The 14,546-nt window shown below is 38.5% G+C and overlaps 1 protein-coding gene across 2 annotated transcripts; it reads left to right on the top strand.

Moving 5' to 3' along the window:
• Nucleotides 1-387: 387 nt before the first annotated feature.
• Nucleotides 388-11,728, top strand: TOMM7 (translocase of outer mitochondrial membrane 7). Of its 2 annotated transcripts, none has more exons than XM_037837520.1 (3): nucleotides 388-578; nucleotides 3,344-3,392; nucleotides 11,465-11,728. In XM_037837520.1, exons 1-3 carry the CDS (start codon nucleotides 476-478, stop codon nucleotides 11,682-11,684), a joined length of 372 nt encoding a protein of 123 aa, XP_037693448.1. In that variant the 5' UTR covers nucleotides 388-475; the 3' UTR covers nucleotides 11,685-11,728. The 2 variants fall into 2 exon arrangements, with proteins under 2 accessions (XP_037693448.1, XP_037693450.1); XM_037837522.1 differs by having other exon boundaries at nucleotides 400-578; nucleotides 11,500-11,658.
• Nucleotides 11,729-14,546: the final 2,818 nt, after the last annotated feature.

Below are 14,546 nucleotides of genomic sequence, written 5' to 3'. Positions count from 1 at the left end.
AACTTAAATAACTTGTCCAAGATCACACAGCAAGTTACTAGTCGGGCCTAAAACCCAGTACTTTCGTATTTCAATTAATGTTCCTTCTTGGCCAGGGAAGGAACACTTTAAAGGATGTACTTTTAAAAATGGGTAATTCTATGGGAAGAGAGAGGGTGTTCTGGGTTAAAAGAACTCCAAGAACACTGTCCCAAGTAACCTGGAGGCAGTAAAAACAGGTGACTCAAATATTAGTAGGAAAACTTGACTGACTTTTCGGACAGCACGACGAATGAACCGCGCATGCGCTTTCGACAGCCTGTACCGTGAAGGGGCGGGGCAGGTTGAAGAAGATGGATTACGACCTCTTTTGGCGGCGCTCACGACTCCTGCCGTAAAGGTCGTGTGTGGCGCGTGCGCACCTCTTCTTTCTTTCGACTTGGCTACTCGTGTCGTAGCTTTTGCGGGTCCCCGCGGCGTCGCTCCGACCGTCGCTATGGTGAAGCTGAGCAAAGAGGCCAAGCAGAGGTTGCAGCAGCTCTTCAAGGGCGGGCAGTTTGCCATCCGCTGGGGCTTCATCCCTCTCGTGATTTACCTGGGTCAGTGGGAGAAGAACGTGGGAGATTACTGGAGGGAGTGGGGTGCGTGGACTGCGACTCCAGTTTTGGTTTTCAGAGGGGTGGAGAGGGGCGAGGCAGGAGAGGGACACGGGAGTCCAGGCTGTGCACGTCCTCTGAGGCTATCTGGTCAAGTGGGGTCGGTCTAACCCAAGTCGAGTTCCCATTCTATCTCTTACTAGTTGGATGATCTTTAACAAGTCACTTAATTCCTCCCATTCTCATTTTCTGTCTGTAAAGTGAAAATAAGACCTACTTCTCAGGATTATTGTGAGAGTTAGATGACCTAGTGTATGTGAAAGTGTCTGATTGACTGTTTGGCATTTGGTGGGTTTTCAGAGCATTTCTCGTCACCTCTCCAGGAGGGCTTAAGTGGAAAGAGGACTGTATAGGGCATCTAGAGACTTCATGGACATGCCACACCCTTGAAGCATGATCATGGTAATAGTCGTCGGATGCCTCTGTGTTTTCACCTGTGTAATCAAGGATTTGGATGATTTTTGTTATTGGCCCCATTTTACACGTGGGAACACTGAGCCATGGAGAAGATACGTTCCTTGCCCAAGGACATACAGCTGTTAAGTATGTTAAGTGGAGGAACGTATGAGCTCAGGCACTGGGGCATCAGGACCTATTCTCCTTACCACTATGCTGTACTGCAAGGATTTGTTAAGTGCTTAGGCAAAGACCTTATCCTGTGTCTATCCTTGGGTAGTTATTTTTCTTTTTTATCTTACTGCTCTTCTCAGGCAATATGGTGGAAGGGAAGGAGTATACGTTTTAGTTCTAGTTCTGGCGTCTTGAGCATATAGTTTGACATTTCTAAAACTCAGTTTCACACTTTGAAATTCTGCGATTCTAACAGGGTACTGCTGCTTATTTGTTTTAAGTGCCATGTATTGTATAAGATGAACTACTCTTAGTCTTGACAGATTGAGCCTTTGATTATGCTGGATGTTATCCAGGCAGCTGTGGCTCCCATTTCCCCATGAGTTACAAGCCAACTGTGATAACCTGGGGGTGCTTTGGTTTATAGGACTTGAAAAGATCTTTTTCTGAAGACAATTTTTAAAAAAGCATTTCTTTTCCAGGTTTTAGTGACTTTCTGTAGGGCTCAGGGATTAGAATAAATAATGATAGCCTATGTTTACAAGCTGTATTGACCGTCTTCCTCCTACCCTTCTTCTAGCTTTCACTTCATGGTGAAAGGGGGTCCAGTTTGGCTGGTCAAACACTGGGTCTCTCTCTCCTTTTAGATAAGAAATGTGTAGGGATCTTGATTATTTCCTTTCTTTGTACCATCCCTTTCTCCACCCTTGTGTACATGAGGTCCTGTATTAGTATTTTCATTTAACTTTTCCTCCTCGCATTTTTGATATTTCTTTTCTACTATGAGAAAGCAATAGTAGGTGGTTGTTACAATATATGTATCAAGGGCTTTGGTCTGAGAAGTATGTAATGCTTTCCTTTTCTACCTAGAGTTTATTTTCCTTTTTATGTACAATGGCTATATTCCCTTTCCCAGGACTCCCATTGTGATTTTTGCTATAGCATCCTACTCAGGTTATTTGAGGCTGATATTAAGGCTGTCTTTCCAGTGCTTCCTCCATGTTAATCATTGTTTTTTCCCTTGCACTATATATGAAATTTTATTTTTTGTCTAACCAAGTTCCCAGGTTGTTTCTTTTGCTTCCACCTCAGTACTCACTAAAACCTGTGATGCAGATTGAGCTTCTCATGTAATTTAGGTTCAGACATACCTTTTGGGGCTTTAGGGAATGTAGTGCTACAAAATAGGACAGAGGGTGGTAAGATGTTAAAAAATACATCTGTAAATAAATTACCAACAAAAAGAGAGACAGTTTTCTATGTTCTTGCCTTTCTGCAAATCTTGTGAGCAAAGGCCCAGGCCACCCTTTGTTCCATACCATCTGTTTAAGAACATTTGCAGAATGAACACCTTGAAAGTAGTTAAAGTTAGTCCTTCCCTCCAGAGTAAAGGGGAAACATGCTTACTGCCCATTACAAAAGATTCTGGTTCCTTAAACTTAGGAATCCTCTCCTGTAAAGCAGTACACTGAATGTGCAGGTATCATCTGACTCTCTTTGCATGGAGATTGGGGCTTGGGGCACTGAAGCAAAAAGGATAATACTCTGACTACTGCCATTGCTGGAAGTAATAAACTCTCCTTTGACTTTGACTCAAGAATCTCTTGTCTTTTAGCATCCATGAAACTGGCAGGCTAATTTGTTGACTTGAAAATAGGTAAAGTTTGAGACCCCTCACAGTTCTTGATAATAACTCTAATTTTAATAATCTCTTTTAGTATATAACATATGTATCAAATTGATAATCAGTCTGGCTTAGGTGATAGAAGAGGTTTATCTAGTCATATTTATAATGACTTACTTAGATTGTTAAATAATGACTTTGCATGATTTTTTCTTTCTTTTTTCTACTGCCAGTCTTCGATTACTTTATAATATAAAGAGGGGTTCATGAGGATAAAATAATGTGTATAATAAGAATCATGTAGCTTGTCCTTCCCATTGATTAGTCCTGTAAAATCTCATCTCTAGTGAAAGATTTGAGGCTTCTGTAGCACAGGTAAATCTAAATAGTGCAGGCAGATCTGGATTTCATTTTAGCCACCCTAGGTTGGAGTAAAACAAAGAAAGTCTTGTCTGTAAATTTTCTTATCTGCTGAGGTTTTAATTAGTATTTTTTTCTCTTACCCCCTATCCAGGATTTAAGAGGGGTGCGGATCCTGGAATGCCTGAACCAACCATTTTGAGGTACTGCTCTTAATAAATACACATTTCAGGGAAAATGTTCATATATAGCACTGTGTCATTGGGAAGCTTTCCTTCCTCTTCCAATGTCTTTCCTCTTCTAATTTTTATTTACTGTACAGTGCTATTACCATAATTAAGCATATTTTAATTTATCATACTACCACTTTAAAAGGTGAGCTATTTTTAATTCCTATATTCCCATCTCATCCTTATTTAGATGAATACAGTTTTTTATACCATTTTAACAAGGGTACATATGATTTCATTTTCTTCATCTAAAATTAGACTTGATCCCCCATACATTTTCTGGTTGTTGATTACTTAAGTTTTTCAGTTTTGCAATATAATGGGCATTTTTATGCACATAGCTTTTATTTATTTTTATTTATTTCCTTATGATAAATCTTCATACAGGTTTAATAAGTCAAAGTGTATAAACATTTATGGCTCTGAAAATGCGTTGTCACATTCTTTTCCCCAAAACAACCTCATCTGTGTTGGATAAGCACTTGTGAAATCTTTATATATACTGTGTATATATTCATATGCACACACAACACATATGTATACTTGTGAAAGAATATATAAACTGTATACACACACACACACACAAAAGCAGAATCTCAGAAACAGGTTATGCTTGCTCTGAGAAAGGACTGACAGGACTGACAGTCATGGCTTTGTGATGATCTACCTGGATCACTGCCCACTGATATACTCTGAGATTTCTGCTTGACCCTCTGTTCTTACAAACATACCTTGTAGATTCCCCCCACAGACTTTTCACTGACTATTCTAGGTCATCAATTTCTTTAAACTCCTACTCCAAGCCACTTTTTTCTACCATGGACAGAAAATAATAATAGCAATATTATTAACAGTCACCTCCAATGTGTTAGTCATTGTTTTAGGGGCTTTATTTATAATATCTCTGATTGTCACTTCAGTCCTTCAGAGTGAGCAGGTCACACCATTGGTAGATGGTAGAATATGTCTATCTTCAAAGCTCAAACTCTTTCCACTGGGTCACATGGCCACTCCCAGATAATTTTACCCCTTAGTACAGTGCCATCTGATAGGAATATATCATGTTACCTGGCATTGCCGGCCTCTTCTTTCTCAGAGAAAAGGTAACGATACGTGCCCTCAACCTGTCCATTTCTGCAGTTATTCTCTTTTCCCTGATAAATTCTTTAACAAATTGTCTTCATTCGGTGCTTTCTTGCTTCATCTCCTTCTTTCCCTTTAACCCTTTATGGTATGGCTTGTTAAAACTTCTTTCAGAGATTCCCACCGAGTTCTTTTTCTTAACCCTTATTCCTTGAACTATCACTTTCCTTTCTTGTAAAATGAGGATTGAGGTTAATGTATCTGCTTACTTGCTAAGTGACCTAAGACCAGTTATTTCCTTAGGGAAACACTACCTCAGGAAACTGCCAGAGAAGGGACTACTGGGTCAAAGTGTGTGAGCATTTTCCAGGCACTAGAAATTACTATCAAATAGCTTTCCCCAAGAGGCCATTAACATTTCTGAGTTTTAGTTTCCTCTTGTATAAATTGATCATAGTAATACCTGCTTCTTAAGGCTGACATGAGGTTTGAATAAGAAAAATGTATGTAAAGTATTAATAGTACTTGTAATATGGGATCAATAAACTATTAATGGTAATTTTCAATCTTATGTTTTCAGTGTCATCTCCTTTATCCTCACTTCCTTCTCCTGTGTGTGCTGTGCTGTGGCTACATAATATTGCCCACTAGTCTCTGAACAAACTGTGTATTTTGATGCCTTTGTCCATATACTTGTATTCCTCAGCCTGGAATGCTTCTTTCCCTCAATAGCTACCTAATGAAACCTTCTAGCAGAGCTCAATACCAGTGTCACTTCTTCCTTCATCTTTTCCCCATTCTGGTGCCTGGAACCACTCCCTTTTCTGTGCTCCTATAGAGTTCTTTTATGCCTGTCATTCTCTGCTTCCTAGTATACTTGTTGCTTATTTACATATATTGTGCCCTATAAGCAACTAAAGTAGCTGCTTAACAAGTGTTGAATTAAATTGATTAAATGGACTTAACTTCTTAGTGGTCCTTTGGATAGAAATAGATACAAGATTGCATCTTATGGCATAACTTTTTGGACTGGATGCAAATGCTGGGGAATAACATTTCTTTTGTGCATTCGTGATCTAAGATCCAGAAGTTGCTATGGAATGTGCTCTTCAACCTGGTTTATAATCAAGTTTAAGTTGCACTTCTTTTTTTGGCTTCAATTATTCCTCCAAGATTTGACCCTTAAAAGTTGTAGACTAAATGAAGCAGCAAACCCCTTGCTTTCCATTTCTTTACTTGTTGTCTTCTCAGTGCTCCCCTCATTTGCAGTGCTGACTCATTCCTTTCTTTCATTAGGGACATTTTTTGGTTTCTTTTCAGAGGCATTTATGTTTTAGAAAAAAATTGATTGAGTGCCTGAAAAGGTTTATCCAGTTACAGAATTTCATATACTTTGCTGTCTGGGTTGGGGAGACTGACTTGAGAGGTCTTCCAGCGTTGCCTAGTGTGTACCTCAAAAGTAACAGAATTGTAGCTGCTATGATTTTTATTAATGTAAGATATATTTTGTACATATACTGTTATAATTGCTTACACAACCAAGTTGTTAGGTTCCTTGGGATTTGGATACATTCATTTTTATCCTCTGCTTTCACCCAAGTGTTGGTTAACATGAGTGTCTTATTCAGAATGCAGTACTTTAGTGAATAAGGGGCAATATATTAGTAAAACATTATTTGGGCAAAATACATGAGTACTAAGAGAATCCTTTTCATATCTCACTGAATGCAAAAGTATTTGGGTTTTAATGGGGACTTGAATACTCATTTGAAAATTGGAAATAAGATAAATTTTTTCTAGATACAGGTAAGATACCTTTTTTTTTTAAGTTGAGATTGTTCACATGCCATACAATTATCCAAATATCCAAAGTGTACAATCAGTTGCCCCCAGTACCATCATACAGCTGTGCATCCATCACCGCAATTAATTTTTTTTCCAATTTTTATAACATTTTCATTACTCCAGAAAAGAAATAAAGACAAAAAAAGGAAACTCAAATCCTCCCATACCCCTAACGCCCCTCTCCATTATTGACTTATAGTATTGGTATAGTACATTTGTTTCTGTTGATGAAAGAATGTTAAAATACTACTAACTGTAGTATATAGTTTGCAATAGATATTTTTTTTCCTTATATGCCCCTCTATTATTAACTTCTAGTTATAGTGTCATACATTTGTTCTGGTTCATGAAAGAGATTTCTCTTATTTGTACAGTTAATCACGGACATCGTCCACCACCTGGTTCACTGTTTTATACATTCCCAGCTTTTAACCTCCAGTTTTCCTTCTGGTGACATATGTGTCTCTGAGCTTCCCCTTTCCACCACATTCACGCACCATTCAACACTGTTAGTTATTCTCACAGTATGCTACCATTACCTCTGTCCATTTCCAGACATTTAAGTTCAACCTAGTTGAACATTCTGCTCATAATAAGCAACGCTCCACCTTCTTTAGCCTCATTCTATATCCTAGTAACTTATATTTCACATCTATGAGTTTACATATTATAATTAGTTCATATCAATGAGACCCTACAATATTTGTCCTTATGTGTCTGTGACTTATTTCACTCAGTGTAGTGCCCTCAGGGGTTCTTCATCAACCCATTTTTTTTAAGATGGTTTTGTTCACACACCATACATTTTGTCCTAAGTAAACAATTGTTGGTTCCCTGTATAGTCACGTATTTACGTATTCACCACTGTCACCACTATCTATATAAGGACATCTCCATTTCTTCTGCAAAGCAGGAGGAAGAGTCAAAAAGGTAGAGAGACAAAAGAAAAAGAAAAAAGAGAGAGAAAAAAAAGAAAAAACATGACATCTAGGAAGCAACAAAAGGAAAGATAGCATTAAAGTAAAGTAGAAGAAAGACAACCAATGCCAACAGTCTCATACCTCTCCCGTATGTCCCCCTCTTAATATGCATTTGACTTTGGTATATTGCCTTTGTTACACTAAAGGAAGCATAATACAATGTTTCTGTTAATTATAGTCTCTAGTTTGTATTGATTGTATTTTTCCCCCAATGCTCCCTATTTTAACACTTTACAAGGTTGAAGTTCATTTGTTCTCACTCATGAAAAAAAATTTGTACAGTTTATCACAGTTATTGATAAACTTTATCTTTCCTCTTTCCTTCTGGTGTCCCACATGCTCCTAACCTTCCTCTTTCAGCCATACTTACTGTCATCTTTGTTCAGTGTATTTACATTGCTGTGCTTCTATCTCCCAAAATTCTGTTCCAAATCTCTCACTCCTGTCTTTTCCTATCTGTCTGTAGTGTTCCCTTTAGTATTTCCTGTAGAGCAGGTATCTTGTTCACAAACTGTCATTGTCTGTTTGTCAGAGAATATTTTAAACTGCCTCATATATGAAGGACAGTTTTGCTGGATATAGGATTCTTGGTTGGTAGTTTTTCTCTTTCAGTATCTTAAATATATCAAGCCACTTCCTTCTTGCCTCCGTGGTTTCTGCTGAGAAATCTGCACATAGCCTTATGAAGCTTCCTTTGTATGTGATGGATCACTTTTCTCTTGCTGCTTTCAGGATTCTCTTTTTATCTTTGACATTTGATAATCTGATTATTAAGTGTCTTGGCCTAGGCCTATTTGAATCTAGTCAATTTGGGGTACGCTGTGCTTCTTGGATCTGTAATTTTATGTCTTTCATAAGAGATGGGAAATTTTCATTGATTATTTCCTCTATTATTGCTTCTGCCCCTTTTCCCTTCTCTTCTCTTTCTGGGACACCCATGACACGTACATTCATGCGTTTCATGTTTTCATTCAATTCCCTGAGACGTTGCTCATATTTTTCATTCTTTTCCCTATGTGTTCTTTTGTGTGTAGGATTTCAGGTGTCTTATAACTCCAGTTCCTGAGTGTTTTCTTCTGCCTCTTGAGATCTGCTGTTTTATGTCCCCATTGTGTCTTTCATCTCGTGTTGTGCCTTTCATTTCCATAGATTCTGCCAGTTGTTTTTTTGAACTTTCAATTTCTATCTTATGTACTCCCAGTGTTTTCATTATACACTTCATCTCTCTTGCCATATCTTCCCTAAACTTTTTGAATTGATTTAGCATTAGTTGTTTAAATTCCTGTATCTCAGTTGAAGTGTAAGTTTGTTCCTTTGACTGGGCCATAACTTCATTTTTCTTAGTGTAGGTTGTAGTTTTCTGTTGTCTAAGACATCTAGTTTCCTTGGTTACCCTAATCAGGTTTTCCCAGACCAGAAGGGGCTCAGGTCCCAGAATGGGGCAATATTCATTATCAGGTTTCCCTGAGGGTGTGTCTTAGAAGGTTGACACACCTTATGAGGTCTCAAGTTGCTGTGCTTTTCCTGACCTGCCCAGCAAGTGGCACCTGTTGGCCTGTAGCTCCTGACTGGTATAAGGAGGTATAGCCTCCTTAGTTTCTGTTTTGGCTGTTTCCCCCCAGGCTCTGGGGTCTGCTTCTGAATGGAAAAGTTGGGGAGTAGAGCTGGGCACCACCTCTTTCCTCTTAGGGAAGATACACCCCCTAGGTTCTTTGTCTCTCTGACTCTGCTGTTTCCACCCTTGTCTGGGTCAGAGCGCTGCGAACTGAAAATGCCTAAGGCTTTCTCTACCAAGCTGCTCAGGTTGAGAGAGAGAAAAAGGGACAGAAAGCCCCCTTTCAGGGCCAGTCCACAGCCCCTAGTTTCACCCATCGGCCAGAGATAGCACCTGTTCCCCTGGACTCCCCCTCCTGGGACAGAGAACTCTCCTGGCTCTTCAAGGTCAGTCATCACTAAAAGCCTCTGTCTGCTTATTGGGGATTTGTAGCTTGCATTGAGTAGTCCACGTTTGCCAGTTAAAACCCCAGTTGGAGCTGGACTGAGGTGTATTTGCTTTTTTATAGAGTGCTGCTTTGCAGTTTGGGCTGCCGTGGCGGGGAGGGCCTCCTGGCTCAGGTCTGCAGTTTCTACTCACAGATTCCAAGCTGCGATCTTAGGCATTCTTCCCAATCCAAGTTGGTGCACGATGTGTGGATGGTCACGGTTGTCCCCCAGCAGTTATTCCAGATCATTTACTAGTTGTTCCTGGTTGTTTATTAGTTGCTCTAGGGGGACTAACTTCCACTCTTCTCTATGTTGCCATCTTCTGTCTCCTGATACCTTTTTTTTTAAAATGCAGTTTTATTGTGATATATTCACTTACCAGATAGTCATCCAAAGTGTACAGTCAGTGGTTCATGATATCATCATATAGTTGTGCATTCATCACACAACTTTTTGAACATTTTTATTACTTCAAAAAAAGATAAGAATAAAAATTAAAAGAACACCCAAAACATACCATACCCTTAATCCCCTGCCCCCTATTATTTCTTTATTTTTTGTCTTTATTTTCTTACTCATCTGTCCATACACTAGATAAAGAGAATGTTAGTCACAAGGTTTTCACAATTCACAGTCACATCGTAAAAGCTGTATAGTCATACCATCACCTTCAAGAATCAAGGCTACTGGATTACAGTTCAGTATTTCCTTCTAGCTTTTCTAATATACTAATATACTAAAAACTAAAAAGGAATATTTATATAATGCATAAGAATAACCTCCAGAATGACCTTTCAACTCCATTTGAAATCTGTCAGCCACTGAAATTTATTTTGTTTCATTTCTCTTCCCCTTTTTGGTCCAAGAAGGCTTTCTCAATCCCTCAATGCCAGGGCCAAGCTCATCCCCTGGAGTCACGTCCCAGGTTGCCAGGGAGATTTATACCTCTGAGAGTCATGTCCCATGTAGGGGGGAGGGCAGAGAGTTTACCTGCAGAGTCACCTTAGAGAGAGAGGCCACATCTGAGCAACAAAAGAGGTTCTCTGGGGGTAACTCTTAGGCATAATTATAAGTAGGCTTAGCTTCTCCTTTGTAGGAGTACATTTCATAAGGGCAGGCCTCAGGATCAAGGGATTGGCCTACTACAGTTATAGTCCCCAGTGCTTGAGAGAATATCAGGAATTCCCCAGGTGGGGAAGTTTAATATTTCCACCTTTTTCCTTAGTCTCTCCCTCAAGGGGACTTTGCAAATACGTTTTTATTCTCTGTCCAGATTACTCTGGGATGTATCAGGGCATCATGCTAACCTGTATAAACCAACAAGATCTCACTCCCTAATCATGGTTCCAAATAATTATGGTGTTCAAATAGACTGACCATACAAGTTAAATTATATAGTGTGCTACAGAAAATATAAATTTTGCACCAAATAAACATCTCTTCCTTTGGTCTCACATAGAAGTTGAGATTTTAAAACATAGTGAGATACCTTTTTAAAACAAACTTTACTTGATGTTCAAATTGTAATGCAATTTTATTCAATTGGACGTATTAGAAATCACATTATTTAATTAACAGGTCTTAGAAATGAAACACATCTTTTTTCCTTCCTAGATCCTGTTGTTTAGATTCAAGAAATGTTATGGGAGTTTGGGCTAACAATGATATGGGAGTTAGAGCTAGTTTTATATAAGCGACTAAAATGGTGGAAGTGAAAGTTAAGAGTACCTGGTAAATCCCTTTATACTACTTATGATATGTAACCTTCCCAGAACCTCAGTTTCTATATCTTTAAAATAGGGATCATATTTGGGAGTCGATGTGAACTTTCAGCACGGTGCCTGACCCATAGTCAATAAATGTTGCATCTAATAATGGTACAGCTTTATTTTCTGGGTTTATCCATCCTTGCATGTTAATGAAAGTCATTAATCATTTATCTATTAAATGACCTAATCTTACTTACCAGCATACATTTTCCTTTTTGTTTGCAATAGGGAACTGTACTCAAAAATAATAAAACTGCATTTCTTTAAATACAATGAGATTGATTATTGTCTTCTAAAAACTCTGAATTAATTTGACAGATGGCAAACACAAATATAAAAAAAACTCCTAGTTCTTAAGCTAAGCTTAGAAAGTTTTTATTTTTAGGTTTAATTTCTCTCTCCTCTTCACAAACATTTTAGCCTACTTTGGGGATGAAGGACTATTTGGTCATCTGGATTTGGAAGCAGTCATGGACAGGAGAAACATGGAAGGTGTGCACGCCGGCTGGGATAAGAAATGGGACATCGTTCAGACTTTCACCATTTGGGTGGCACAGGGCTCCTACTTAACTGATGCATCTCTGGCTGAGTGGAATCTCTTCTGAGTTATTTATGATAGACTGTATCAAAATAAATGTTTTGAACAACATTCTGTCTTGAGTCGTTTTTTAATTGAACGTAAGACTATTGTGTAAAAATTACGTGATACTTTTGTTACTTGTTTTAAACAGGGAATCTGTGTATGTGGCTAGATGTGACCTTAAAAAATAATATTCCCAAGTTAATTCACTTGATAAATGGGTTCCTGTTTCCCTTTGCAGTGAATTAATAACTCCCTCTGGGATGTTCTGAAGTACTAATACAGTTCTCAGTTTCTGACAAACTGGGCCATTGCTTCTTTTGCTTTGGAGGGAAGTTCTGACTGTGAGAAATAGGGCTCTTGGCTCTCTTGCTAGGGGGTAGGAAACATTGGTTTGTTGTGTGTCTGATTTATTTGTAGGTCCAATATGAGTCTAAGATTTTCCTTGTTGGTCTAGTCAACTAGGGCTGGCTGGGCAAGAATCTTATAGAGTACTCCAAATAAAGCACATTTTATTTTCTGATGGAAGACCAGACAGTTAACTAATGGAAACTAGCTTTCAGTTTTAGGTACTGGTTTTTTGAGACCTTTACCTGTATTTGAAGCCTATTTTTATTTAACCTTTTCTATTGTTCTGACAGAATAGCTCTATGTACTTGGTAATTAATGTGGGAAAGGCTGAAACAGGACAGAGTTTGGAGGATCCCATTGGGTTGAATGTTTTAAATACCTGGTGTTGAAGTACAGATCATAAATGTAATTCTTCTCAGGTGACTGGACCTATTGTTACCAGAAAAGTTTTCCTCGTGTCTAGTGGAAAAGTTGCTTAGCTGTTTAAGCCTGTTTTCCTCAAGTCCTGCTACCTTTGCCATGGAGACATGGAAAACAATTGTAGAGGCTTATTGCATGAGGGATTTTGAAGTCTTAAGAGCTAACTGCAGGAAAATCATTTTTGATAAGTATGTAATGTAATTGTTTCAATATCTCCATGAATCTAGGCATGTGTGATTTTGCTAAAAGCTCAGTTTTTAGATCTCACGGAATTGTTTAAATTTGTGGTTTTCCCCCAATTCTTTCTTCTAAGTGTTGTCAGTGAATTTTTATTTAGTAAGTATTTGGGTTCACATTTTTCTTCCCTTTCTCGGGGTTTCCAGAAATTGAGAAAGTATAACTGTGGTAGGTGTCTATTTTGAGAATTAAAAATAATAATAACATGGATAGTAAATGTAACTAGTTTTGTGTTTTTTTTTAGGAGTTACCTCATAGTTTTTGATAAAAATCCAGAATATTTTGAAGTAAGATTCTAGAATTAAGTAGCATGGGGCCAATTCCCTTATCTCACAGTGAGGAAGCTAAGGAACAGTTTAAGAACGTCTTCATGGCATAGAATAGGAGCTGAGACTAGTATACATTTTCATTCTGTGTGTCTTAAAGTTTGTGAAAGATTTAAAACTAAGCTATAGTTTACTGAATTTTATTTTTTAGGGTAGTGCAGTTCCATTCAACAAGCATTTATTGATCTTTGCTCTGTCCTTGATATCAGATAGTCCTTACAGTTAAGTTATTGCTGACCTTGATTTGCTTAGGTGAAAACTGAGCTAAAAGGACTTGATTTGAATTCTAGCCCAGCTACTTAGTTTCTGCTACCTTTTGTGGAGAAGTCACTTAATCTTTTTTAAGCTCAGTTTCTTCCATAATTGAATAATAGTTGCCCTCAGGTGTTATTTCCTAGACCAATTCTTATACTAGCATCACCTGGAAACTTACTAGAAATGAAAAATTTCAGGCCCCACTCCAGACCTAAATCAGAAACAGTGAGGCCCAGCCATCTGGTTTTTAAAATTAAACTTTTTATTTTTAATAGTTACAGAGTCACATGCATATAGTCCTAAAAAATATTACAGAAACATTCAGTATACCCTTTACTCAGTTTCCCCCAGTGGTAACATCTTGCAAAACTGTAGTCCAGTATCAGGGTATTGACATTGGTACAGTCGAGACAGAACATTTTCATCACCACAGAGATCCCTCATGTTGCCTTTTCATAGTGATCTCCTCCCTCCCCCACCCTAACTCCTGGCAACTACTAATGTCTTCTATATGCCTGTAATTTTGCCATTTCAATGATAAATGGAATCACACAGTAACCTTTTGGTATTAGTTTTTTTCACTCAGCATAATTCTCTGGAGTTTCATCCAGGTTGTTGTATATATTAATTGCTCATTCCTTTTTATTGCTGAGTAGTATTCCACAAGAATTTATCACAGTTAAGCCATTCACCCATTGAAGGCCATTGGATTTTTCCAGTTTTTAGCTGTTATGAATAAAGCTGCTCTGAGCATTTGTGTACAGGTTTTTGTGTGATAACTGTTTTAACAAGCCATCCAGGTTATTGTGGTGCACCTCATGTTTGAGAACTGTGGCCCTAGACTATTGTAGCTGCCCTCCTGCTAACACCTGTGCTTTCCACTCTTTTTTTCCACGTAACACCCAGAGTGACCCTTTTAAATGTAAGATCACCTCACAACCTGATCAAATTTTTCCAGTGTCTTTCCATCTCACTTGGAATAAAATCCCAAATCCTTACTTTACATGACTACAAGGCCCTGTGTAACCTGGCCTTATGTGCCTTTGGTCTCTTCAACCCCTAAGACTCTTTCCCCCATATTCATTTGCATCTTAGTTGTTTCTGTCTCTTCCTGTCCCCCAGAAAAACCAAGCACGCTCTCACCTTGGAGTCTTTGCTCTAGCTATTTTCTCTGCTAGAGCACTTCCCTCAGATACCATATGTCTACCTGGCTTCCTCTCAGTTCTAGTCTTTGCCTAGATGTCAGGTTGTTAGAGAGGGCTTCCCTGGTAGCAAACTCCTATTCCTGTCTTGCCTCC

The sequence above is a fragment of the Choloepus didactylus genome, chromosome 5, assembly GCF_015220235.1.
Source record: "Choloepus didactylus isolate mChoDid1 chromosome 5, mChoDid1.pri, whole genome shotgun sequence".
NCBI lineage: Eukaryota > Metazoa > Chordata > Mammalia > Pilosa > Megalonychidae > Choloepus > Choloepus didactylus.
The sequence above is the reverse complement of the archived record's forward strand: the minus strand, read 5'-3'. Positions and strand labels throughout refer to the sequence as shown.

What these genes read in the sequence shown, in the direction of transcription:
- TOMM7 (XM_037837520.1), top strand. Translation starts at nt 476, where the DNA reads ATGGTGAAGCTGAGCAAAGAGGCCAAGCAGAGGTTGCAGCAGCTCTTC. An exon ending in CCCTCTCGTGATTTACCTGG is followed by an intron (nt 579 to 3,343) that starts GTCAGTGGGAGA and finishes CCCCCTATCCAG; the next exon opens with GATTTAAGAGGGGTGCGGAT. An exon ending in CCTGAACCAACCATTTTGAG is followed by an intron (nt 3,393 to 11,464) that starts GTACTGCTCTTA and finishes TTTTATTTTTAG; the next exon opens with GTTTAATTTCTCTCTCCTCT.